The 27,487-nt window shown below is 46.4% G+C and overlaps 2 protein-coding genes and 1 pseudogene across 3 annotated transcripts; 1 reads left to right on the top strand and 2 right to left on the bottom strand.

The window, feature by feature from the left end:
* The first annotated feature begins 462 nt into the window (after positions 1 to 462).
* Positions 463 to 2,041, top strand: LOC120705961 (probable LRR receptor-like serine/threonine-protein kinase At3g47570). Its single transcript, XM_039990512.1, has 2 exons — positions 463 to 1,109; positions 1,200 to 2,041. The coding sequence occupies exons 1-2, from the start codon at positions 479 to 481 to the stop codon at positions 1,613 to 1,615; spliced, it is 1,047 nt and encodes a 348-aa protein (XP_039846446.1). The 5' UTR covers positions 463 to 478; the 3' UTR covers positions 1,616 to 2,041.
* Positions 2,042 to 3,761: 1,720 nt separating this feature from the next.
* Positions 3,762 to 9,718, bottom strand: LOC120705962 (annotated as a pseudogene). Its single transcript, XR_005688118.1, has 2 exons — positions 9,160 to 9,718; positions 3,762 to 4,321 (listed from the first exon to the last, which is right to left on the bottom strand). The product of XR_005688118.1 is annotated as a histone H2B.3-like (transcript).
* A 529-nt stretch (positions 9,719 to 10,247) lies between these two features.
* LOC120705960 (putative pentatricopeptide repeat-containing protein At5g59900) lies at positions 10,248 to 14,579 on the bottom strand. Its single transcript, XM_039990511.1, has 4 exons — positions 11,585 to 14,579; positions 10,962 to 11,127; positions 10,676 to 10,787; positions 10,248 to 10,579 (listed from the first exon to the last, which is right to left on the bottom strand). Exon 1 carries the CDS (start codon positions 14,461 to 14,463, stop codon positions 11,737 to 11,739), a length of 2,727 nt encoding a protein of 908 aa, XP_039846445.1. The 5' UTR covers positions 14,464 to 14,579; the 3' UTR covers positions 10,248 to 10,579; positions 10,676 to 10,787; positions 10,962 to 11,127; positions 11,585 to 11,736.
* Between the last annotated feature and the right edge of the window lie 12,908 nt (positions 14,580 to 27,487).

Below are 27,487 nucleotides of genomic sequence, written 5' to 3'. Positions count from 1 at the left end.
GTCGGGGACCCAGCAGCCATGTACGCGCCTCCCTTGAGATATAAAAGGGAAGTGCTCGCTGTACAGGACAAGCTCGCTAGATCACACACTCAGGCTCGCCCAAGCTCTCGCAAACTCTCTCGAGACAACGCAATACAACACATAGTGGACGTAGGGTATTACGCTCTGGCGGCCCGAACCACTCAAAACCCTTGGTGTTCTTCGTGTTCTTGAGCGAGATCGAACTGGTCACTAGCTAACCCCCGAGTACACACCCTCTGGGCATAGGCGGGTGCATTCCGCCACCCGGCTGTGGTTTGCCACACAACGACAATCTTTGTGGTGGAATACCTCAACTTCATTTAGCTCCATGCCACACAAATTCTCTGAGGTCGGTTACAATAGCTTTGGTTACACTCTTAATCCTAGGTTTGGGTATTGCTCTATCCATCTGTAAGAAGCTTGCACAAAAACAGAAGAGCCCCCCCCCCCCCCCCCCATGCTAGCAATAGTTGTCAAACAATTTGGAAGAGTTTCTTATCATGAATTGTCAAATGGGACTGGTGGATTTTCTGAAACCAATCTGCTTGGTCAAGGAAGCTTTGGGGCGGTATATAAATGCACTTTTCAAGACAAGGGAACTATTGTCGCTGTGAAGGTTTTTAACCTCGAAAAATTTGGATGTACAAGAAGTTTCATGGCTGAATGTGAGGCACTAAGAAGGGTGCGTCACCGTTGTCTCATAAAGACAATCACATGCTGCTCAAGCATCAATCACCAAGGTCAAGATTTTAAGGCGCTGATTTTAGAGTTCATGCCAAATGGTAGCTTAGAAGACTGGCTTCACCCAAAATCTGGCATGCCAACTTTGAAGAATACGCTCGATATATCACAAAGGCTGGACATTGCAGTTAATGTCATGGATGCTTTGGACTATCTTCATAATCATTGTCACCCGTCAATTGTTCATTGCGACCTCAAGCCAAGTAATATCCTTCTTGCAGAAGATATGAGTGCACGAGTTGGAGACTTTGGCATGTCAAGAATTCTTTCAGAAAGTGCAAGTAAAACCCTACCAATTTCTAGTAGCACAACTGGAATTAGAGGCACCATTGGTTATGTTGCTCCAGGTAACTTTAAGTGTCATCTTTCCAGTCGCTTATTTTGATTTCTTGTATAATCATGAAATAGCGATTAAGACATTTCTTTTGCACAACCAGAGTATGGTGAAGGTTCTTCCATCTCAACTCTTGGTGATGTTTATAGCCTTGGCATATTACTGCTTGAAATGTTTACAGGAAGACGCCCAACAGATGATATTTTTAGAGGTTCATTGGATCTGCACAGGCATTCAAAGGATGCTCTTCCAGAAAGGATCTGGGAGATCGCTGATGCAACAATGTGGCTGCACACAGACGCCTTTGACAACACTACAAGAAGTAAAATTGAGAATTGTTTGGTTTCTGCCATTGCTCTCGGGGTATCCTGCTCCAAGAAGCAGCCTAGAGAGAGGACACTGATACAGGATGCAGTTGCTGAGATGCATGCTATCAGAGATTCATACCTTATGTTTGCTAGACCTCTTCTGGTGGAACATGGAGATGGAGTACTAACAAATCTTCAGGATTTCCAGTAACATGAATAAGCAGAGGACAAAACGGGAAAGATGCATGTAGATGGTCTCTTTCCTGAAATATGGATTTGTTGCATTCTTTTGGTAGGTAAATGCCAGTAACATTCCCATTCGAAAACAATTTGCATGCATTTTCTCAATAAAAAAGGGATGTTTAGTAAATGTGTAAAATAGAGAAAATCAACAGTTCTACCAGTTATTGGCATGCCTTTTCTTTTGGAGGCAGGTGTTGATGCAATAACATGTATGTAAAAATCTTATATTTCCTTTGATCTGTTATCACTATAACTACCAATAAGACATGCGAGTCAATAAAGCATGCAGGTCCCGCGACATAATCCATGAAACAGACATTCAAAACTTCAGTGAAGGATTTTCTATCAGAAAGAGACCACATTTCAGGCTTTTCATGAAGATCAAAGAGGCTGGAGTTTGCATGATGGCAAGAGAACAACTGGCAGTGCTACTTGTGTGCTGCTGATTTTTTTTTCTTACCTTCTAATGTACAGTTCATATACTTAAATTTTGCTCTCCTTGCACTCCATGCTTTGGATATAACAGGCAGCTCTCCTGCCGCTTCGTGTAAAAAAAGAACTGCAATGAACTAGCAAGCTGGTTATACAGTTTAAAATTCAAAGATAATACACCACGGATGGCATTTGAAGCTCCACGATAGCACGTCATCACTGGCTGTAGTGTATACAATGGTAATACAGAATATAGCACATTCTCAAGATTCCAGAGTTCAAATTATGTCCAAATTTAATGTTCAAAGTCCATAGCAGTGTATCTGCAAAACAAGAATTTATTTGGTCCAGAGTTACTCAACTCTCTAGTTATGACCCAATTTCAATTAGAGTGGCACCTCCTTTAGCAGAATCAACTTATCTTGCATCTGATTTTCTCCTGACACAACAAGCAAATTTTACCATAAATCTCAGTGTTTCCAGCTCCAAGAGACAAGAACAGTTTTTTGCCATTCGACGACAGAAGTTGCAAGTTGCCACATCCCATGGCATGGGAGTAAATACAGTTTCTTACTAGCAATGTTTCAGAATGCAAATGTTTCCCAAATTTAAAGCTCGAATTCCCTAAAAAAGGACTAAAGAGTACAACTGCACTGGAAAAAAATTCTCCCCTGCAGACAAAATAATGTTACTATTTCAGATCCATTAGGGAACATTAACTCGAAAGTGCCACTGTAATCCATTCATCAACCCTTGACTATACAACAGCCATCATTCATCCACTCCCATTCAGTGCTAATATTACTAACCTAGCAGCAACCATAAGATGATCGGATTGCAGGAGTAGAGATTCATACCTACGTTCTCCACTCTCCAGTGATTTTGAGAAGACCTCTCTTGAAGATCATTTGCAAAAGCAGTGATCACAGCTGAAGGTAGGACATGATCATTGGGCGACCTCGGCAGCGAGCTTCTCGAAGGCAGAGACGGAGGCAGCCGCAGAGGTGAGCCGGGAGAGACGAGACGCCGAGGCGGCGGCAATCGGAGATGATGCCGGCGAAGGGAATTGGGGGTTGGGGATCTAAAATTCGAGGACACGAGTTAACCTCCGACACGGATCGTGCAAAATCAAGTTTACGCCTCCCGAGGATTAAGACGGGGTCGCGTTGCATCCCTGAAATTTTCAGGCGGCGCCAAAACAGAGAGGCACTTTGGCAGCTCCACAATTCCAAACAGAAATCCCGCCAAACATTTTTGCCAGCCCACCATCTCCCAGATTTGAATCGTAACGCCGCTAGCCAGCTAGTAGAAACTAGAAAGACCAAATTGTTTGCAACTTGCTCTCGGATTGTGGGTCCTAATTCAGGTGACGCCAAACATTAAAGAACTGAACCACCCATCTCCAAAATCACAGAACACAATCGAAGGCCCTCTGTCAAAATTGCACGCCCAGATCCAGAGGGCGCTCAATTCAAACGAATTCTCGAACCCAAGCAGATAGAGCAACAGGCAATCCTTTCCACAACAAGGTCATTAAAAGAGAAACTTAACAAATCAGATTACAGAGTTCAAACCAAAACTCAGAAGTTGTGGGAGCGTCAGGCACCCTTAACAAGCTCCACTCCTGAACCTGAAGAGTCATAGCCAAGAGATAAAGCATTCAGACCTGACGCCGAACCGAATAAGAGTTAAACAAGCACCATTAATATTGCATCTGATAACATTAACAGATTTCACTTCTCACTTCGTACAGAAAGAACATTATCAGGAACCACCAGCACCAAACTATACCATCCTACCAGCCAAACCGAGCAAACTAGCATCACTACCAGGAGCCTTACGCCAACAAAGAGCAGAGGGGAAAGCCTAGCATCTAAGACGAGGTGAACTTGGTGACGGCCTTGGTGCCCTCGGAGACGGCGTGCTTGGCGAGCTCGCCGGGGAGGACGAGGCGCACCGAGGTCTGGATCTCGCGGGAGGTGATGGTGGGCTTCTTGTTGTAGCGCGCGAGCTTGGCGGCCTCGCCGGCGAGCTTCTCGAAGATGTCGTTGATGAAGGAGTTCATGATGGACATGGCCTTGGAGGAGATGCCGATGTCGGGGTGCACCTGCTTCAGCACCTTGAAGATGTAGATCTTGTACGTCTCCACCGACTTCTTGGCCTTCTTCTTCCCCTTCTTGCCCTCGCCGCCCTCCTTGCCGGCGGACTTGCCAGCGGGGAGCCGCTTCTCGGCCTTGGGCTTCTTCCCCGCCGGGGCCTTCTCCGCCTTCTCCGTCGCGGGCTCCTCCTCCGCGGGCTTCTTCGCCGCCGGCTTCTTCTCCGCCTTGGGGGCCATCGACGCGGCTGCTGGGGGGGGGGGGGGGGGGGGGGTTCTGCGGCTGGGATTCGGGTTGGTTGGAGGAAGAGGAGGCTGCGAAGTCACTGGTGGTTGTTGGGAGAAGAGGAGAGGGGGCGATGACTTTATAGAAGGAGAGAGGCGAGCGCTGATTGGTGGAGGGGCAGGTGCCGCGGATCGCTACCTCCGAGCGGCGCAGGCCGTTGATGCTTTTTCGGATGGGCGGCTACGATGTGCTTTAGACGTGGATCGCTGATGTGGCGAAAACGGGAATGAAGGGACTTTGGCGCTCGTACGTAACCTCGTTGGTCCGTGGTCCCACTGGTCATAGGAACGGGAGCGGGAAATTTGCCTCTGTTGGCGCCCGCATCGGCCGAGTAATCAATTCCGCACACGGGTTCCAGCTTTCGGTCTCTAGGCTATCCACAACGGCAAGAGTAAATTTGTTCCTCCTCCTCGTTTCCCACGCCCCCTCACATATTTACTATCTACAATACATTTACAGTGCCAAACAGTATATTTGCTCTTTCATTTGCTCTCTTCACTGTGGACGGAGCGACTATTACGGGCGATGGGGAGCCGGCTGCGGATGTGGAAGAGAGAGAAAGATAGAGAAAAGAAAGCGGACATTTATTATGCCAGTCGAAGAGGGCGGATGCGTGTGCGGGGAGCCTTCTATTCGTTGCGGTGCTGCGCCACTCGCTACCCATGTGCTACCGCCGCTGCACCGCTCGCGGCAGCTGCTCAACATTAAATGCATGCCAGGCTGGCTTCCTTTTCGGCCGACTGCCGGCACATCCATTGCCCTGGCTCAAAGTGCCGTTGAGTCAGCGAAATCCGATATGTAGGAGAGAAAACAGGAGAGAGAATAAAAAGGAGCGACTCCCTCCGCGCGCGGCAAAAAGTGGACGGATAGCCTCCCACCCCTTTTCTTCTTGAGCTGTTATTGGTTCCCAAGGCACACAAAACATTGAAGGTGCCGGGAGCCGCCACCATCTCCTCACCTAGCTAGACCGATCTGGCCTTTCTCGCCGCCGGCAGCAGGCTGGACTATTAACCTTGCTCTAACCCACCTCAATTACAACTCAAGCGGGAGCCACTAATTCGGGAACGTACACTCCGACGGTTTTCACTGAGCGATTCCCAACCATCACGGTGCTCTCCCGAACTTTCCAATTTTAGAACATTTTAATTCCCATAATTTTCTAATTTAAAACATCATAACTTATATATATAATTTTGACACTTACCTTCTTGTTGATAACTATATAATAATTTTGTAGCACAACTTTTTACGACATACCAAACATATACCTACAACTTCTTGAAACAAATTTCAAATAATACATTAGCAAAAAAAATATAATATATACGCATAACTTGCATGCATAATTTTTTCACAACATGCTCTCACTTGATAAGTTTGTACTATCACAACTTTTATGTCATATGTAGCTTATACATATAACTTTATTTGTCATAGCTTTCATGAGAAATGTTGTTAGCTAACTTATACATATAATTTACAGACATAAAACAATATACACGTAAGTAATGACATTATAAAAAATAATTGAATAAAGAAAATTTGGAAAATGAAAATAGATCTCACGGTGTCACGGTTGACGGTCCTACGGTTTGGACGGCGCATCTAGGTGCTCAGTCCGCCGGTGTGTGTCTACATCATATCACTCGCTAGCAGCGGTCATAGCGAGCGAACATAGAATTAGCTTCACCCTCTCAAGCTCTCAAAGAAGTCGGAAGCATCACCTAGTTTTTTTTTTCTTTTTGAGACGGCTAATCATATTCAAAGGCATGCCATATATAGTTTTTTTTACTTTAAATTATTATCACATTTCAGCTTGACCACCAAAATAGAATTTACCATTGAACCTCCCTTCCCTAACATCAGAAATCTCGTTGGGTTTATTCCTGAACGTGTGCTCTACCATCGGGGAAATGGGGAGCCCGATCGAGGCTCCAGCAGCTCTACGACATTTGAGCCAGCATGGTGACTCTCGAATACTGGATGGTCGATATGCATGGCCTGGGACGCCAAACACCACGACCATGGTTCACGTGGCGTGGCGAGCTACGTAGCTAGCAAGAGGTTCTTGCCTCGCAACAAGAAAGCTCAAAGCTGATAACCATCTCAATCTGCCAACCAACCAGGAGGCACAGTTGACAAAATGACTTTCACGGTTCACCTGGAAACATAAAGAAGTCACAAGAGGCTTCGATCTGGAGTAATCAAAACCAATGGCAACCAAAATACTTTGCAAAAATATATCCCTTAGCGAGCAGAAGCCAATGCAGGATGCAACCATTGCGATGCATGATATCAGGGATTTGTACCTCAAGCTTGTGAGATCTCATAAGAACATAGAGTAGAAACAATTCTGGAGTGATTTGGCCCGCCTCCTCACTCAACTTTAGAATCCTTACGGCTTAGCTTCTTAGCGCTAATCTTCCGTTTTCAGCAGTTAGTTGTAGCTGCTCAAACAGTGGAGTGATGGGCAATATAGCTGAAAAGGGCAGGATGGCATTTATAAGACGCTTCAGCTGATCATTCTTTTTTTAACAACCAACATTTTCTTAAGGATGCGACTTGCATCTAGTTACATCATATAAAATCATGTACAACAGGCGTTTAGTATTTTAACTTTTAAATATACAGTTACCAGTTGTAAGAATGGCTCCTCCGGCAATAATATTTGATACGGGCAAGACTCGAGGCCGGCAAGCAACACCAAGTCATTCAGCTGGGCGGTAGAGAGGCAGTAGTGGCGGGCTGGTGGCATCATTTAATGCTCTGTTGCTTTAGAGCCAATGGGAGTCCCCCAAAGAGCCTATCCGCCCGTTTAGGCCACGTATTATAGATGGCGCGAAGGTGGCTGGCAGTCGACGTGGAGGAAGAGAGAGAACGCGGTAGGCGTCTCGCCATCCGCCCGCTACACCCGGCTGAGAGCCATGTCCTTCACTCCTATTGGCTGAATCACTGGGGCCCGCCACCATCATTGCGCGCCTCCCAGCCGGCGGTGGGCGTGGTTATAAGCCATGCTCTAGCCGGCGTTTCACAAGTCACCCATCTCCTCTTTCTCTCCTCCGGCTAAGATTTTTTCTGATGTGTAGAGCTCCCAGCCGGCCTAGCTGGCATTATTATGCTTGCTCTAAGAAGAACGAGTCATATCCTATCATTTCTTTATTATCAAATCTAGACCTGTTCACATCAGATGTATGCAAGTAGACAGAGAACATTTTGTGGATCACACAGATAAAACTCGGGAGTTTTACCAGTTATTTTGAATAAGAAGCACGATTAAGAGGCCGCTCCTATAAAGCCCGCACAGGATTCAGATTTCAGACCCCATGAAGCAACATTCAGAACAGAAACAAAATTACTAGTGGGACCAGCACAACAGCACTACAGCCTACAGGAGTGGCCATACTGAATCCAACAAATAAAATCTGAGCACACACTGTAGATCACTGTTTATCACTGTAGCGCGAAGCCGGAGAAGCCAGTGAAGCAGCACAGTGCCGCGGCACTGTAGCACGGAGCCGGAGCCGCCCATCCAGAGCCCTCCAAAGCGCCCTAACTTTTCAGCTTGAATGACCCCACGTTCCAAGCAACCACTTAATTTTCATCTTGAAAAAAAGAGAGAGCAAAATTACCACAGAAATTTCATCAATAAGACAAACATAGTAGGCAACATCCCAAGTTCAAACCAACAATCTGGCAACGCGAACGCAGAACACAAAAATTGCACTAAAACATGTGCAAATATGGATCGAGTCATTGGGCAGCTCATCATGCTCCAATTCACACCCCAAATGAAGTGTAACAGTGCTATGGATCATGGATGGGCCTGAGGTACAAATCAAATTGATACCGGTTAGCTGATAAAAGAACATCAGTTCGAAGGCAAGACATCTCTGGAAAATGAAACAAAAATGAAGATCAAACCTGAAGGTTGGCTTGCCAGCTCCTTTTTAAGCATAGTTCGCCAGTAACGGCCAATGGGAGATGAAAACAGAAATAGAAGCCTCCATACAGTTGAAATTCAGAATAGTAGCCAACAAACATGCTCGCACTGCAGAACATGATCCGGACATCACAGAAGCAGACAAGGTATTCTTTTAGCATATCTTCACTGCAATTGTCTGTCTCTGAACACTGCAACAGGCAAGCAGCATAAAAAACTTGTAAAATAACAGGTAATTTCACCATTGATATCACAATTAAAGCTCCAGAATTGCAGAACATATAGCCCATGCCTGCCATAGAATCATAGGCCCTTACGCACCCTCAAGTTTCCAGTGTAATGCCTAAATTTACTGTGCCTGGGATTCATTCCACACAGGAAAATGTGTATCAATTAGCATAGAGATTTACTATGATCACATTTCACTGCTGTCAAGATGTTTCAACTAGCAACTGTTAGATTAAACACACTTGATCCAGAAATTGGCTTATAACTGTGCATATAATTATCAGTTCCCTGCCAGGCGCTTACTATCACCCAACACACTAAGAACTTCCAATCCTGACAGAAATCACAAGCAGAGCAAGCACCATGAATATTCCAAGTGTTCCAAAAGCATTACAATAATTCATTTCGAAATTAACTACATATAGATCAGCATCCATCCATTTCCAGTTTCATCAACTAATACTAGCACTAGCCCTACCGGGTAAACTGAGCCACATCTACCAACACCACACGGCTACTACTGCCACCAACCTAAGACGAGGTGAACTTGGTGACGGCCTTGGTGCCCTCGGAGACGGCGTGTTTGGCGAGCTCGCCGGGGAGGACGAGGCGCACCGAGGTCTGGATCTCGCGGGAGGTGATGGTGGGCTTCTTGTTGTAGCGCGCGAGCTTGGCTGCCTCGCCGGCGAGCTTCTCGAAGATGTCGTTGATGAAGGAGTTCATGATGGACATGGCCTTGGAGGAGATGCCGATGTCGGGGTGCACCTGCTTCAGCACCTTGAAGATGTAGATCTTGTACGTCTCCACCGACTTCTTGGCCTTCTTCTTCCCCTTCTTGCCCTCGCCGCCCTCCTTGCCGGCGGACTTGCCAGCGGGGAGCCGCTTCTCGGCCTTGGGCTTCTTCCCCGCCGGGGCCTTCCCCGCCTTCTCCGTCGCGGGCTCCTCCTCCGCGGGCTTCTTCGCCGCCGGCTTCTTCTCCGCCTTGGGGGCCATCGATGCGGCTGCTTGGGTTCGCGGTGGCGAGAGGCCGGGAGGAAATCGCTCGGCCGATTTGGGGATGGGGAATTTGATGGCTGTGAACGAGAGGAGAGGAGGGGTGCCGTGCATATATAGAAACGGAGCGGCAGGCCGTGATTGGTGGAGGGGCCGGTGCCGCGGATCGCTGATGTGGAGGGCCCGGATGCGTCGTGGGATGTCGCAGTGGACGGTGGGGGATGGGTTTTGACAAGGATTGCTGACGTGGTTAGAGATTAGGCGGGAGAAGACGGAGGGAAACTGGGGTTTGGGCGCGCAGAGGTGAGCGGGCGGGCCGGACGGCCTGCCTTTTGGCGGTTTGTTTTGGGGTGGGTCTGTGGGCCCCGGCTGCCGGTGACTACAGCATAGACATGCCCTTGGGCCCACGAGTCAGTGATGCAAACATTTGGGTCCTCTGGTCCGAAATCCGTCTGTGCCCACATTTCCACACAAAACATTAGCAATACTGACACAGTGACACTCAAGATGCAAAACGCTGCAACAGTGAAGATGACAAGGCAATGCAGCAAAGGGCAATAGGAGTAACACAAAAGCAACGGCGAGAGAGTAACACAAACAGAAACATCAGACGATGGCGATCACCATAGCCAGCGTTGTCAATAGCACTTCCTTCCATGAACCAAAGAACATACGAAGTATATTGCAAGTGTCTTTGAACATCTGATCACTGAAACTTTGGTTCGGTTCCTAAAAGAATTAATTTATATGTACTTCTTAAGCCTATTTTACCACGAAAACTACTGGCTCGTTTTGTGGCTCTATGGGTGGAAGCATATATAGTACATTGTTACAGAATTGTAGTTGTTCCTACATGTAACAACAATCTGTACAGATAATGAAGAGATCTGCTGGAGCCTCCATCTTGAACTGATGAACGCAAACCATAAAGGAGTAGTCCAATAATATCACAGAATTCCTGAAACCAAGCAGCAGGGAAATTGTTTGATCAGATTGAGAAACATATTGAAGGTGAAAGTAACTGATGTAAACAAAATGGTGATATAAATGTCACCTGTGCTGTAGCGAGATTACAGTCCCTAGAAACAAGAAAGTTGTTTTCCGGTGAAGAAACACAAACACCAGGGACATGGAAGTTCGGCAGCTGTACAAGTGGCCGCAAAGACCTGTGGAAATTGGCAAGTTCAGTGTTGGATGGAGCAAGATGTACCATTCAACGAACAGCATAGTCCTGTTACAATACAGGCTCAGTTTTCTTTTACCCAACAGACAATATATTGGCTTGTTTTGATGGCTATGTTACGCTGACAGGAAAAAAAAAGCATAGGATGCAGTGATACCATGCAGGTACTGAAGCCATGGTTGTGGTTGTTGAGCTTAGATGAGAAACAGCATATCCTTGAATAAATGATCCTATGGCAATATCTTGTTGAAGCATCAATCACTCAAGATTTCAAGCACCAGGTTTCCCTCTGATATGCTCGAGGCCTCAAGCAAGCCGGATCACTGTTGCAATGTTAAATGGCATGAAAGTGACACCATGGTGATCAAAATGAATATTAAATTTCATTGAGAAAGTGTTGAGCATATAAATCCGAACTATTAAATGTTTGAATATGGACCTTGATTTCATCCATACAGACATCAACAAAGATTTTATTAAGGTAAAGCTTGTCCTAATCAGCTTAATTTGGCTAAGCAGGCCAATTACCTACTGGGCAAAATGGGAGAAAGGAAAACAACAGCAAAACACAGCTATGTTTAAAAAGGACAGACGTCAAAAGCTGGCTGAAAAGAAGCAGCAAAATACAATACCCAAATCACCAATTATTGTAAGGACCCAGGACAAACAATATTCTCAAATTAAACATGTGTACCCAAAGTGTAACAGAAGTACAAGATTTAGCAAAAGAACTTGTGAAACGCCAAATTGATGGAAAAGTAGTGATCTCAGATGTCTTACCTGAAAGATCAGAAAAAGTCAATATGCATATGTATGTTTTGAGCACTTCTATATGAAGCAACATTTCAACGAATGATTGATTTTGCATCTGGCAACCCAGTCTCGAATCAGTCAATCTAGTAGATGAGAACATGAAAAGCATTGCCTTTACATCAGGTGGTCAACAGTAAAGTTTTTCCTTTCCTGGTCATCAAAGAAGCTCCTATGAAAAGAGCTCTATATGTATCCCAGTTTGGTTGCACCCCATTCTTAAACATATCACTATAAATTCCTAAACCTTTATCAAATTCGCCATGAATACTGCACCAGCGTATCAAAATATTGTATGCCACAATATCAGGCTTCAATCCCTTGTGCAGCATCTCATTCCAGAGCCCAAATGCTTTATTTGTGTCACCCATCTTACAGAGTTCATTTATTATTGTAGAATAGCTGATGCAATCAGGAAATAAACAGCTTTCAGTGATCTTCTGCATAAGGTCAATTGCCTCTTGGATCTGCCCAACCTTACAGAATCCTTTGATCAATGTGTTAAATGTCACTGTGTTAGCTAAACAGCCTTCAAGCATGGTTGCATGTAGAACTTTAGCCTTTTCCAGCTCTCCTTCAGTTGCCAGATAATCAAGAAAACAATTATAAGTAAAACTATTAGGAAGAAAGCGTCCAGCTAACATTTCTTTACAAAGGATCTCTGCGCTGCTCAAAAGCCCAGACCTGCAGAGATTATTTATTAAAACCGTATATGTGACAACATTTGGAGGACACCCATCAGCTATCATCTTATCCCAGCAGTTTAAAGCTTGAGCAATATTTCCTTCCTTTGAATGTGCACCAATCATGCACGTATGGAACACAATGTCGGGCTTCAGACCATTTTCTTCCATTTCCCTAATCAACATGCTTACTTTTTCATTGTCATGCTGTTTCAGAGCTGCATATATAATTACAGTGAAACTGGTAAGATCAAGCTTGACCCCTTGCGCTCCCATCATGTTCCAAACATGGTATGTTTCAGTTAGCCTTCCTTCTTTGGACAATCCATGCAAAAGTGCTGTTAGGCTAAAACTATTTAGCATGGCACAGTTATTTTCTAGATCATCAACGAATTCCTTTGCTTTCAAGGCACCTAAAGTTAAACAAAGTACACTAATCATTGACCTGTAAGTGTAATTATCAGGTGTTAGACCCCTATCCACCATTTGATCATATAACTCAAATGCCTTCCTAACATTGCCTGCACGGCAATACCCTTCTATCATGACATTAAAAGTCACTTCATTTGGTACTATGGAGCTGTCAATCATCTTATCAAACAACCTAGCAGCTTCATCCATATTACTGTCCTTGCAGAAACAATTGATAAGTGCTGTAAGCGTATAGATATTCCCTGAAACACCATTCCTGTCCATCTCCTTGTGAAGCTCCACTGCACTGGCTGAATCCCCTTTCCGGCATAAACCAGCTATAAGGGGGGAATATGATGCTGCATTCGGTGTTAATCCCTTCTCAACCATCTCTCTCAGAAACCGCCATGCCTTGTCAAAATCATCACATTGGCAGTAACCATTAATTAAAGAGTTGTACGGGTAAGCTGTCACTCTGATTCCCTTCTCCCTCATCCTATCAAACATGTGAAGTGCATCATCCATCATCCCCCTCTTGCACAGGGAATGTATAAATATAGCATAGGTCACCTCATTTGGCTGAAGACCCCTGTTTTCCATCCCTTTGAATAGCCTTTCTGCCTCACTAAATCTTCCATCCTTGCACAGTTTATCCATCAATGCATTACTAGCAAACAGGTTTGGTACCATGCCCAACTCACCCAAGTGACAAGCTAACCTGAAGGCCTCCTCGACACGCCCTCTCTTCCGTAGTCCATCAAGCATAATCGAGCAACTGGCCTCTGATGGCACAAACCCCAGCCTAAGCATGTCATCAGTCATTTCCAATGCCATTTCAAGTTCATCGGTCCGACAAAACCCATACACTAGAGTACGGTATGTAACTTCATCAGTCGTAACTCCTCTCTCCACCATGCCATTCTTCACCTCCACTGCCTCATGAACACGATTATTTTTGCAGAAACCATACATCAGCACATTGTATGGCACAGCACTGCTCTTGATGCCCTTGCTTTCCATCCTTGCCAATAGACCCCTTGCGCCATCTAAATTATTTGTCTCGCAATAAGCTCGAATTCCAGCCGTGTAAATGTACTCGTCCACGCGAACACCTGTCCCAAGCATTTCATCGAACAATTCACGGGCAAGAGCAAACTGCCGGATCTTGATGAGAGCGAACAATATCTGAGAAGTGGTATACTGCTTCATAGCAATGCCGGACGACAGGGATAGGCGTAGGACGGCGGCGGCATCGCGGGCGCGGCGGAGCCGGAGGTACGAGGAGGCGAGAAGCGTGGTGGCGGCGGTGGCCGCGCCAGGTCGGAAGGTGGCGAGTGAATTAGCGTGTGAGAGTGAGGAAAATGAGGACGAGGCGGACGGAGTGGATGTCGCGAGGGAGAGGAGGAGGGAGGCGGCGTGCGGGGAGGATGCAGACGATGAGGGGGAGGGCGAGGACGAGAGGAAGGAGAGGGCGAGGAGGGAGAGGGAGACCGGGGAGACGAGCTCGGGCGGCAGCAGGAGGAGGAAGCGGCGGGAGAGATCGGGCCGGCTGAGGGAGGCCGGGAGGAGGAGGAGTGAGGAGACATGCGCCGGGGCGAGGCGGCTGCGGAGCAGCGGCGCGGCGAGGGCGGACGGCCAGGTGGGTGGCGCGGTATGGTGGAGGATGTCGGCTAGGAGCTTGACCATACCTGAATCAGAGGTGGTGGGCGCGGCGTTAGTGTGGCCGGCGGGGTGCCGCCGTGGCCGAGGAGGCATCTGGGGCGCGGGCGGCGAGGGGGATCGCCGGAGGTCGCGCCGGGCGGCGGGTGTGTCGGGGCGGGAGCGGCACCTGGGCGGCCGGAGTCTGGAGAAGTGGAGTGGATCCCGAGTGGCCGATAGCGTGACTGTTGCATTCTGAACTGGGCCGTTCGGGAACTCGCAAAAGGGCCACCAGGAATTTTGAAATTTCGAATTAGTGAACCACTCAATGAATTCGGTCTATCAATGTGATTCGAAATCCAACAAGTAAAGGACATTCGAAATTTTGTCAATGTTCTAATTTCATATTTACCCTCAAAAGTGATTTGTCAGTGTAATTTGAAATCTAATAAGAGTACAAACATGCAATGCAATTAAACTGTCTAATTGCATATTTGCCATCAACGTTCTTGTCGGACATCAAACTTGTAGTTGAATTGTTAGATATATGATAAGATGTGTCGTCCTGCTGGGCGACACGGGCGGCTCCCCGTCCCCTGCTTCAGCCACTCGCCTCCTCCTCACCCTGCCTCGCCGTCGCTGGAGTTGCCGTCGGAAGTTCGGCGAGCAACGAGGAGGGCGGCGGCGAGGTCATCAGCTCGCCCCCCCCCCCCCCCCCTCTCCCAACCTCTTCCTTCCTTCCCCTCCTCTCTCCTTCCTGCAGCGCCGTGGACATGGCCGGCAGCAAGCTCCTCGCCGGAGTTGGGCAGATCCGCATGGGGGAAGGCCGGATCCGCGCGTGTGGATGCTGGATCTGTGCTTTTCGGGCTCGTGCTGCGTGGGCGCGAGGCTGCTCCGTTCGGCATGCCGGTGGGCGTGTCGGGCCTTCGCAGTGGGCAGGCTCCTCGGCGTGGCCGGCGGCGGCTGACACGTCCACCTTCACGGCGGCGCCTGGTGTCCGTCATGACACAACACTGCGACCACGGCGGATGCTGACGTGGTTCGGCAGCGACTGCGACACGGCACGGCATCGACGGTGGTTCCGTGGCTGGCTTGGCCCAGCTTCGCAGGGGCGCCATGCTGGCGCGGCCCGGTGGTGACGCCGGTCCGGCGGCGGTGTCGATGTCCGCTGCTGGCCCTTCGCGACGACCGTGTGGGGACGCAGCTTGGCCTCGGCTTCCGGCGGTGCTTGTGTTCTGCACAGCGGTGTGTCGACGACGTCGTGGTGGTGTGTGCCGACAGCGGTTTGCTCGGGCATTTTCCCGCGTCACCGTGGTGGTGCCGTTGGATGTGACCGTGTGGTGGCTCACCAGCAGCACCGTGGTGGTGGGGCTGGTGGCACCGGCCGTCTCTTGCGCCGTGGACGATATGGGTGAAAACTCATCCCTTCTTGGGACGGCGTCGATGGCGCCACTGGCGTCATTTCCTTATTGAAGGCGACGTCGAGTATCTCTTGCGCGGACCGAACCTTCTGGTAGCAGACACTCGGCTATGGATTCTTTATTTTTCTTTTTTACACTTCTTTTTTTCCTTTTCCATAAAGAAAAAAGAAAAAAATTGTTGTTTGTGTTGTGGTGGCTCGTGTCGAGGACCCAATCCGACCGAGCATGGTGTGTAGCAGTGTAGAGGCTCTGTTCGACGACCCAATCTGACAGGGCTAAATGAGTTGAGGCCTAGGTCGATGTCCCCATCCGGCTTGGGTAGCGGAGTGGTCGTGTTGATGCCCCAATCCAACCGACCAGTGTGCGGTGCCGTCGATGTCCCAATCCGATCGGCTTTAGTTGTAGGTGTAGTTGTAGGTGTTGTAACTGTGATGTTTGATTTTCGGATCCGAATTACCTATAAATTGGATCAATTCTCTTTTTCTTATTAATATACGACCAAATCACAAGGTTTATGATCTGTCAAAAAAAAGTGATATAAATGTCTCTGTGATATTCATCACTCTTACCATCACATGCGTATATATGCTTTTGATTTGCCCAAACTTGTAGTTTTGATTTACCTGGCAACCGGGCCACCTCCATAATGCATCGTGGCAATATCGGATGAACATGGGTGAGTGAGTTGGCACCTGACTCCATCGTCCTTGCTACCCTTGCCGTTTGCTTTCCGCCTCCTCGACCAATCTCCTCCGTCGACATGTGTTGCTCCTTTCATCCCTTTCATGATGACACAGTGGTTATATCAAATGTAGGAGTGCCCCCTCCTATTCAAATTATAATTAGTTTGACTCTGACTCTAAATTTAACCGCTCGTTTTATTTAAAAAATATACAAACATAGTCAAATTTAAATTATTTTTGAAGAATTTTTATTAATAAAACAAGCCACAACAAAAAAATAATATTTTGTATAATTTTTTTAATAAAATGAGTGGTCAAATTTAAGACTAAAACATCAAATGGATTATAATTTGGAACGAAGAGAGTAGATAACAGGCAGGTATAAAAAAAACTCATCACTATTATTTGTCGTCAAAGCCCCATAGGTTGAGCGGTAAGGATCATAATGTGGTGCTAGCGTCCTCACGGGTGAGGCTGCCAAGAAATATGAATTACGGATCAACATCCAAGGGGAGGGGCGCAGACAGGTGGGAAGGGGAATTTGCAAAAGTGTGATTACCCAATCCAAGGACGGGTCCAGAATGTAAAATTATCCAATCCTCAGTACCCCTTGGATGTTGATCCAATAACTCAGATTGAAATTTTCATAGTTTGCACAAAAAAGTTGGTTTGCACCTGATACATTACCTATAAAGATAAATTAACTTCCCTTTATTTGACTGCAAGTTACAACTTTTCTTTACTATATGGTCTTGCTGTCAAGGACGTTAGACATGTCTGTTAAGTTTCATACTGTGCCGGTGCAAACAAGGAGTTGATTTACGAAACTACCCTTGTGCCTATTATATTGAAAAAAGAGTAAAATAAACGGTCTCCTCAAATTTGTCAGGATATATCATCCCGTCCCTAAACTTGTGAAACTAAGAATTCAAATCTTTAAACTTGGCAAGGTGTGTTATCCCGGCCTCTAAATTTAGAAAATCAAGAATCCGGGTCCATGTACCGATTAAAATGGTTGTGTTATCCCGGTCCCTAAATTTAGAAAACCAAGAATCCGGTTCCATGTAGTGATTAAAATGGTTTCGAACCATGTTTTAAGTTTAAAAACAAATCTAACAAAAAATAGATATACTTTTTAAACCATAAAAATATCTCTCAGCCTCCATAATTCTCCAAATATTCCAAAAACGATACTAGAGATACATCGAAGCTCATGAGATATATTTTGTTAGTGATATTTCAAAAGAGAGAGTAGAGATACATTGGAGCACGGGGAGTCTAAACAAAATAATTGGAGCTCATGAAAATATTTTGGAAACTTCTAAAAATAGATTTAACTCTAGGAGAATAATATATTTTCAAGAGATATTTTCATGAGATCCAATTATTTTATTTAGACTCCGATGTATCTCTAGTATGTTTATTGGAACTTTTGGAGAATTTTGGGGGCTTAGAGATATTTTATGGTTTAAAACTATATCTGTTATTTGTTGGATTTGTTTTTGAACTAATAACTTGGTTCGAAACCACTTGTAATTATTGCTGGACCCGGATTCCTGGTTTTCTAAGTTTAGGGACCAGAATGACATACTCCGACAAGTTCAAGGACCCGAATTCTTGGTTTTGTAAGTGTAGGGATCTGGATGACACACCCTGACAAGTTCGAGGATCTGTTGTGTATTTTACTTTTGAAAACAAACTAACGGCCTCCCATTCTCTCCCGACGCACACCTCTCATGCCTCTGACTCACTACCCCACCGAAACCCTAGACCAACATCAGTGGCTTCCCTCACATGACGTGGGCCTCCACCGGCGGAGCACCCTCGCGGAGGTGTGGCCCCCTCCAGGCTGGAGCTCCCCCATGGGTGGCACTAGTGTGACACCCTAGGTGTCTGCACAGTAGAATTGTATTTATTTTATGCATCATGTGCTTAATTTGCATGAAAAAGGATCTTATTGTAAAAATAAAAAGGTAGTTGTGTAAATATGATTTATTGCAGGGTCCTTTCTATAGTTTAATTTAAATAGGGAGAGCTAATATTGCTTTTGTGGAGGGTTTATGTGTAAAATTCAGTGTAATCATTACATGGCAGAAAATTTTTGCTTTTTAGTTTGAAATTAAACTGAATTTGCAAAGAAAAAAGACAAAAGTCCATTAAATTCAAAATCCTTCCTATGTATTCAAAATAACTCTTTAACCTTTGTTCAAATCAATTTTTGCACAACATCAAAATTGTAGATTTTGAAAAGTTGAACAACTTTTATGTTGGGCACTTTTTCAATTGAGACCTAGTTTAAAAGTTATTATTGATTTACAGTAGGGTCCCTGGAATTTTCTGAATTTGCAAATAGATCCACCCTTCTTCTTCCTCCTCCCTCCCTCTCTGCTTCTCTGCCGCCGGCACAGTTCAGCGCCGCCCGCCGCCGAGAAGGGCCGCAGGCCAGCTCCTGCTTCCCCACCGCCCCACGCGGCACCCCAGCGACCTCCTGGACCCACTCCCCTCAGCGCTGGACCTCTCCTCCCCTCGCCACGCCACCCCGATGAGCTCCGCGGCTGCCACCTCGCCGTCGCCGTGGCCAGCTCAATGCAGTGCCCCGGAACCCCATTTCGCGCGCGCCCCAGCACCAGGAGAACCCCCGCATCACTTTCTCCTCATTTCCTCTCCACCTCCCCACCCAAACACCCCAGAACATCGCCGCCGCCCGCCCGAACGCCGGCGAACTCGAAGCTCACCGTCGCCCCGCACCTCCAGACCTCTTCTGCCCACGCAGACCCTACCTCTAGCTCCGCCTCATCCTTACGCAGCTCGCAGACCTTTCCTCCTTGCCCAGTACCCACCGGAGCACCCTCACCGCCGTTCCCCGTGCTCCGACCGTCGTTGCTCGCTGTCGATGACCCACCTCCGGTTGCCTCCTCCTCGACCTGACCCCACCAGAAGGTAGCGCGTGACGCCCTGAAGCTCCCGCGCCCCTCCACCCTCGCCGCCGGCGACCAGAGCCGCCGGGATCGGCCGGTCAAATCCTTCCCCTGCTTTGACTCCGGCCAGGGGCTTCCCTGCAAATACTTTTAGAATTCTATGGCCTGGATGCAAGTCTTCAGTTCTTTTCCTTTTGTTTTTAGGCTGAACTTTGAAAATACGTAGAAATTTGTAGAAAAATCAGAAAAATGCAAATCCAAATGTTTTGGAATCCTTGTTACAATAACTACAAGTTTTGTTGCATGCACATCTTCAGTTTTGGTCTGTATTTTTATCCAAGAAAAAGAATTGAATAATTAGGCTTTAATTGTTCTAGAATTTCTACTTAGTAATTTCATGTGATCTTTGTTTAGATTGTGTCTTGCAGTGTTACTAGTACCTGGTAAAAATTTGAAACCTTTTTGACATTATTAACTAGGTCAAAGTTTCAAGATTCCTAAATCTACTAGTTTTGCTAATTTATTTGTGCTGATAGAAATATTTAAGTTCTGAGTGTGAAAATTTTTCCATGCTTACATGTCACTACAAACTTGCTGTTACCCAAGTTTGGGAAATTTTAGGGCTGTCTAACTATATCTTTGATTTAATGGTTGATAAGTAGGCTTTAATTGTGATAAATAGTTTCCTTGCTTAGAAAACTCTAATACTAATTGTGAAACCATGTTTTGGTCATATGTTCTTGTCTGTAAAATTTTAGCATCAGTTCATGTATATAACAGAAACTACTAATGAATCTTGTTATATTGCTGTCTGTTTTGTTTATTTTCTCAGGATAAATTCTTTGCAGATAAAATTATGAAAATTTTACAGTAGCTAAGTTAGCTATGTTTTGATCTCCTGTAAAAGTTCTAGCTTCTTATTTTCTCTGGTTAAATCTGAAGAATTCAATCTTTTTCTAGGTGTTGTCTGAGTAAATGAATTGTTCTGAATAATTGGTTGCATGAATTGATATGAAATTTTCAGGATTAATTTCTATTTATACCTTCTGTTTAGAGTAATTTTTTCTGAATTTCTTGCTGCTTGAGTACTGATTTGTTGATTTATTCGCAAACCATATTTTATTTGCTATAGGAAACAACTACCACTTGCTTTATAAAGATAGTGTAGTTCTTTTGTGAAGTTGATCATGTTGTTTTGTGGAGTAAGAGATGTTAATTACTTACTCCATAAATGACTGCCCATGTGTTAAGTTTGTTTGCTAATTGTTAGACTGCAGTTTCTTCGCCTCGTGTGTATGTTTATAATACTGTTCTTGCATCACATATAGATATGACTAATCTAGTTGACGGGACCTATGAGTTAATCCCGGAGTCTGAAGGAAGTGATCCAGAAGTCCAGGTGAATGCTGCTGTACTAACTGAAGACCCGGACCAAAGTTCGGAAGAACCCAAATGTAGCAGCACCGTCCAAATTAAACCGGCTTAAATGCACTAACCATCATCTTAATACTTAATCCAGTTACTGTGCACTTAAAACGGTGTAACCTGACAGGCTGTCGGGTAAAATCCCGATTAAACTACTGTACTCCAGGATCACAATTGCACTTAGACCCGTACGAAGACGAGCACAGGTGTTACCCGCATACAAAAATCTTCAAATTAACTTACAACACAGGTTTTACATAAAAGTCTTAAATACAACCACAGAGTTCAAACGCACAGCGGAAGTTTAAAACTGAGTTCGAAATACAATACGATAGCTATGACGACGATAAAAGGTGAGCTCCACATCCTGCCCACCGATGTGACGCCAACCTGCCCAATCTTCACGGGGAAGACGGGGCCCACTCGACGGTCCAACCTGGAGGAAGCGGATGTCCAATCCAGGACGCACAGATCTCCTCGAAGTCCGCCGGGACACAACCTGCTCAGAGGGGTTACAACAATAACCCTGAGTATACTAATACTCAGCAAGGCTTACCCGACTCTGGGTATACTTAGCCCATTACCTAGACATGCAAAGCTTTTTGGCTCTGGAGTTCTTTTGCTGAAAAGCTGCTAGAAGTGAATCCTTACTTTCAATATTTTAGCTCCATTTAGTATACCAAGTATTACTAAGTTCGCCTATTCATCTAAAACACACATGGTGGATCAGATTATCTTTTAGCAACTTCCAAACCAGTCTTTTCCATTCCGTTTTTATTCCACTTTCTTACTACGATGTGACAAAGAGATCAAGGCTCTCATAACCGCGAGTCACGGCGAATCGATCCGATTTAACCTTGCAAGGTGGACCTAACTCACACGACACATGTAAGCCCCGTCGGGCCACGCGCGTCAACTGTTTCCACATTACCACGGCATCTGAACTACGCCTGCTAAAACCCAGGTGATGGGCCCCTCGCAGTGAACTCCCGGAGAACCCGGAGGCGGCATCCTATCCAACACCCGCCAACTCCCACGCCCAGCGTAGCATGGCGGAATTCAAATCACCGCTGTAAGGTGGTACACAGCTTACCGGTTTCGACTACCTCCTACTTCCGGTATGTGGTTAGTACTGTTCAATCCTCGATCAGCACTGCCAACAACGGAACGGTCCTCAATCGACACAGGCGGAGCTTACTTTCCATCCATTCCATACCAAAACCAACTCATTTCCGCCCGGTCTCCATTTCTCTTTACTCAACAATTCATTTCAAGCCAAAGCTAAGGGATCAAGATCCTAAACTCGCGAGTGACAGTAATCACTCGACTTCTACCAAAATCCTATTTAGCAAAGCATTTCTATCGACACCTGCTTACTAGTATAGGCCCACGGTACCTAGGGAAACATGCATACTATGGTTCCATTCAACTCCTAGAACATAAATGCAAAATACTTAAATAAACATTGAATAATTTAAATTATGGTTATGCTCCGGGGCTTGCCTTGCAGGTCAGCGGGGTTAACGAAATCTTTTGGAGTGTGCTCAACGGCGACCTGCTGCTGCTCCTCTGCTCGTGGCTCCTGGACCGGCTCAGCAACTAGCTCGTGGACAGCTGCGTTCGCGGCGTCTACACGAATAAAATATGCCATGCAACAATTAGAACACAGTGCAATGCATGAGCACATAATGCGATGAAACGATTAACTCAAATTAGCCTGAAGTGTTTCCTTTCAAAAACAACTACTGACTTTGCTTAAAGCAGCAAGGATTAAAACCAGAGTTTATTTTGTTAAGGTACACATGCATGAAACAAATTAACTACCACACTAAAATAAGGAAAAGAGCATAGCTAGGGCAACTATAAGCAAAACCCTAACTTGCCTACAAGCTCTAGCTCAAGAATTTACCAGCTTAACTTGAAAGCAGTAAGCATGCCACCCAAATTTTTCTAACGTTTAAAGATATAGAAACACATTTCCTTTAGCCCTAGAAAAGGAAAACCAACACTAACAGGTAGACAACCAAGCACATAGGCTAAGCATCTGAAAATTTTATAGCGGATTACACATGCAAGTATAAGGCCACTGCAAATTTTTCATAATTTTTAGAGTTATAGAACAAGTGGTACAAAATAGACTAGGTTAAACACAATTTGAATTTTCACCAGAGCAAAAGTGATAAAATGCATGATTAAGTATTTTTCTTCTGAAGATCATGATTTTAGAAACCTAACAAAATTGGTTTGGCATTTTTCTCATTTTTCTGTGATTTTCTACGCAATTATAAACTTTCAGCCGAAAATAAGAAAAAGGGAAAACATAAAAGGGGGCTGACAGCCGGGCCCACTTGCCAGTGGCCCAGCCCGCCCCCTTCCTCTGCTTCGCGCCCGCACGCGCGGGGTGCGGCCGGGTAGCTCGCGGCGGCGCTCCCCGCCGGCGGGGCTGACCGGCGGCGGCGCGGCGGGTCTGCAGGCGAGGCCCAGGGCGGCCGGGGGGGTGCGGAGTGGCGGCTGCTCGCGGGGAAGCGCAGGGCCAAGGGCGGCGGTGGCTCGCGGCGGCACCAGGCTGCGGCGGCGGCGGCGCGGGGTGTTCCAGCGGTTGCGAAGCTCGGCGGAGGCGGGAGCGGCCGGCGCGAGCACCAGGGGGTCCGGGCGGCCCTAGGGCGCACGGAGGTGGCGCCCAGGGAGGAGCAGAGGGGGCTGGCGGCGTGCGCAGGCGGCGGCCGGCGTGTTCGCGGCGGCGTGGCGGCGCTGCGGCGGCGGTGGCCGCGGATTTGGGCGGGGATAAAGCCGGGGAGTGAGATAGGGTTGCGGCCGAGCTCACCGTGGATCGATTTTGCGCGGAGGAAGGCCGGGAGGGGGTCGTCGTCGTGAGGGGCGAAGCTCGGAGCGGAGCTTGACGGAGGTCGACAATGGCGGCCGCGGTCTGGAGCTCGGTGCTAGGCCGATTCGGCCGGGAAACAACTCAATCAGGCACGGGATGAGGCGGAGGAGGTGGAGGGCAAGGTGAAACGGGGTTCGGGAGGATCGGGGCGCGAGGAACGACGGCCGGGCGATGAACGACGGCCGGCGCTGCGCGTGACGAGCTAGGGTTCGCTCAGTCCGCTCGCTGCGCGAGGAAGGGGAACGGGATGGATTGCACTGGAAGCCTCTCGACCTAGCGAGGAGAAGAGCGGCGCTCGGACGACGAGGATCGCCGGGATGAACGACGCGTGGAGTCGCTCGCCGGCGTTCAGTCGCCGGTATGGGCGCGGGCGTGCACAGTGCCGAGCACTGCAGTTCCTCTGCTCACTCGTTGACGATTTCTAACTCGATTTTTGACCAACCAAAACTCCAAATTTCATATAACAACTTGAAATTTGGCCAAAATAAAAGTTGTAGAGGATTAAAAGATCTACAACTTTCGTTTTGGGCGGAAGTTGATTTGGAGCTCGGAACAAGGACAAAAACGAGATCGAACACTGCTAACTAGATGTTTGCTAAGCGAACGCGATTAGCGTTAACGACGAATTTGAGTCCACGATTAGCGAGTTAACTCGTGATTAGCGAGACGATTAACACAGGGGTGTTACAGCCTTCCCCCCTTAAAGGAATCTCGTCCCGAGATTCACGCACGAGAGAAATCAAACAGGCAGAAAGGGTTTGAAGATGTAGTACCTGGATGAGCGTTTAAAAACTCCGGATACTTGGATCTCAGAAATTCCTCCTTCTCCCAAGTAGCTTCATCTTCGGAGTGATTACTCCATTGCACTTTGTAGAATCGGTTGGTGGTGCGACGAGTATCTCGATCTTTGCGATCAATAATCTTGATAGGATGCTCAGAATAAGTGAGATCAGACTCTAATTGAATCGAGTCACTTTCAACAGCTTCAGTCGGAACTCTAAGGCACAATCTGAGTTGCAACACATGGAAGATGTTATGAACTGCAGAAAGATTTGCTGGAAGATCCAACCGATAAGCCACAGGACCGCATCGTTCCACAATTGGATATGGACCGATGTAGCGGGGAGCTAGTTTTCCTTTTATTCCGAATCTTTGCACGCCTTTCCAAGGTGATACTTTTAAATAGACATGGTCACCGACCTTAAAGACGAGCGGATCCCTTCTTTTATCCGCATAGCTCTTCTGTCGAGTTTGTGCAATCTTTAAGTTGGCTTGGATAAGGCGGACTTGTTCTTCGGCCTCTTGAACCATGTCGGGCCCAAAGATTGTTCTTTCCCCGGTTTCAGACCAATTAAGAGGTGAACGGCATCGACGACCGTATAAGGCTTCAAATGGAGCCATTTTGATGCTTTCTTGATAACTATTGTTATAAGAAAATTCAGCTAATGGCAAACATTGATCCCATTTCTGTGGATAGGTCAAGACGCAAGCACGGAGCATATCTTCCAAAATTTGATTTATCCTCTCGGTTTGGCCGTCTGTTTGAGGGTGATATGCAGAGCTGCGAATAAGATGCGTTCCCAAGCAAGCATGTAATTGCTCCAAAAAACGAGCAACGAACTGAGTTCCTCGATCGGAAATGATAGTCTTTGGCACACCATGTAAACATAGTATATGATCCATGTACAATTCCGCATATTGCTTGGTCAAGTACGTCGTCTTAACTGGGAGGAAATGTGCCGATTTAGTTAGCCTGTCGACCACAACCCAAATAGAGTCATAACCCTTTTGAGTTCGAGGTAAGCCGACGATGAAATCCATACTTATATCTTCCCATTTCCATTCTGGAATATTCAAGGGCTGGAGAGTCCCAGCTGGTCTGAGATGACTGGCTTTAACCCTCCGACAGATATCACACTCCGACACATACTTGGCTATTTCCCTTTTCATCCGAGTCCACCAAAATCGTTGCTTCAGGTCTTGGTACATCTTGTTGCTACCCGGATGAATTGATAGTCGTGAAGTATGGGCTTCATCAAGGATCTGTTTTCTGAGCTCAAAATTCTTAGGCACCACTAGTCGGTGCTTGAACCATAACACATTCTCAGCATCCTGGTGGAAGCAATTCACTTTAGGGTCTCCTTCTGATAGTCTTCTCTGAATTTCCTTCACCCCTTTATCTTGCTTTTGTGCCGCTATGATGAGATCGCGAAGAGTAGGAGTAAGCTCTAGATGAGCTAATGAGCCATGTGGTACAATGCTTAAATTCAGCTTTTCCATTTCAAAGCAAAGAGATTCGCTTAATGGTATAGCTGAGATGCAATGACAGTGAGCTTTGCGACTTAGCGCATCGGCAACTACATTCGCCTTGCCAGGATGATAATGCACTTCGAGTTCATAATCTTTAATCAACTCAAGCCATCTTCTTTGACGCATGTTCAAATCAGCTTGAGTGAAAAGATATTTGAGACTCTTGTGATCCGTATAGATGTTGCACAATGAACCTAAAAGATAGTGTCGCCAGATCTTCAGTGAATGGACCACAGCTGCTAATTCAAGATCATGAGTGGGATAGTTTTCTTCATGCCTCTTAAGTGATCGAGAAGCATAAGCAATCACTCGGTTTTCTTGCATCAGAACACAGCCGAGTCCTGTGCCCGAGGCATCACAGTAAACATCGAAAGGTTTTGTAGTGTCGGGCTGGGCCAAGATTGGAGCTGAAGTGAGAAGTGTTTTCAATTTCTGGAAAGCTTCCTCACATTGGGCACTCCAATAGAATTTGACACCCTTCTTAAGAAGTTCAGTCATCGGCTTCGCAATTCTGGAGAATTCTGGGATAAACCGTCGATAATACCCAGCTAAACCCAAGAAACTGCGGATTTCAGGAACTGAAGTGGGAGCTTCCCAATCGAGTACATCCTGTACTTTACTGGGATCCACAGAGATGCCCTCAGCAGATATGACGTGACCGAGGAATGGTACTTCCTTCAGCAAGAAGTCACACTTGCTGAATTTGGCATAAAGCTGGTGCTCTCTCAGACGCTGAAGTACTATGTGAAGATGCTGGGCATGTTCTTCCTCATTCTTGGAGTAGATCAAGATATCATCAATGAAGACCACGACGAACTTGTCTAACTCCGGCATGAATACTGAATTCATGAGGTACATGAAATAAGCTGGAGCATTGGTTAATCCAAAGGACATCACTAAATACTCGTATAACCCATAACGAGTAGAGAAAGCTGTTTTTGGTATATCAACCGGTCTGATTTTGATTTGATGATAACCAGATCGTAGATCTATTTTTGAGAATACCTTAGCTCCGGCTAGTTGATCAAAAAGAATATCGATACGGGGAAGTGGATATTTGTTTTTGATGGTGACTGCATTCAGCGGTCGATAATCCACACATAACCTCAGTCCGTGATCTTTCTTCTTTACGAACAGAGCCGGGCAACCCCAAGGTGAGGTGCTCGGTCGGATATAGCCTTTATCCAGCAACTCTTGTAACTGGATTTTTAATTCAGCTAACTCACTGGGAGTCATTCTATATGGCCTTCGAGATATGGGCGCTGTGCCAGGCTGTAATTCAATGACAAACTCAATATCCCGATCGGGAGGCATGCCAGGCAAGTCCTCCGGAAACACATCGGGGTATTCACAAACCACCGGAATTATTTCTAGAACTTTCCCCTCCAGATGGTATATGACAGTGGCTGGAATTGCATGCTGGGAAAGATGAATGTCCATAGAACCATACATGGAAGAGTTGAACTGAAGGATACGAGAAGAGGTATTGATGATAACGCC

The sequence above is a fragment of the Panicum virgatum genome, chromosome 5K, assembly GCF_016808335.1.
Source record: "Panicum virgatum strain AP13 chromosome 5K, P.virgatum_v5, whole genome shotgun sequence".
Classification (NCBI taxonomy): domain Eukaryota; kingdom Viridiplantae; phylum Streptophyta; class Magnoliopsida; order Poales; family Poaceae; genus Panicum; species Panicum virgatum.
The sequence above is the reverse complement of the archived record's forward strand: the minus strand, read 5'-3'. Positions and strand labels throughout refer to the sequence as shown.

What these genes read in the sequence shown, in the direction of transcription:
- LOC120705961 (XM_039990512.1), top strand. Translation starts at nt 479, where the DNA reads ATGCTAGCAATAGTTGTCAAACAATTTGGAAGAGTTTCTTATCATGAA. An exon ending in CATTGGTTATGTTGCTCCAG is followed by an intron (nt 1,110 to 1,199) that starts GTAACTTTAAGT and finishes TTGCACAACCAG; the next exon opens with AGTATGGTGAAGGTTCTTCC.
- LOC120705960 (XM_039990511.1), bottom strand. Translation starts at nt 14,463, where the DNA reads ATGCCTCCTCGGCCACGGCGGCACCCCGCCGGCCACACTAACGCCGCG.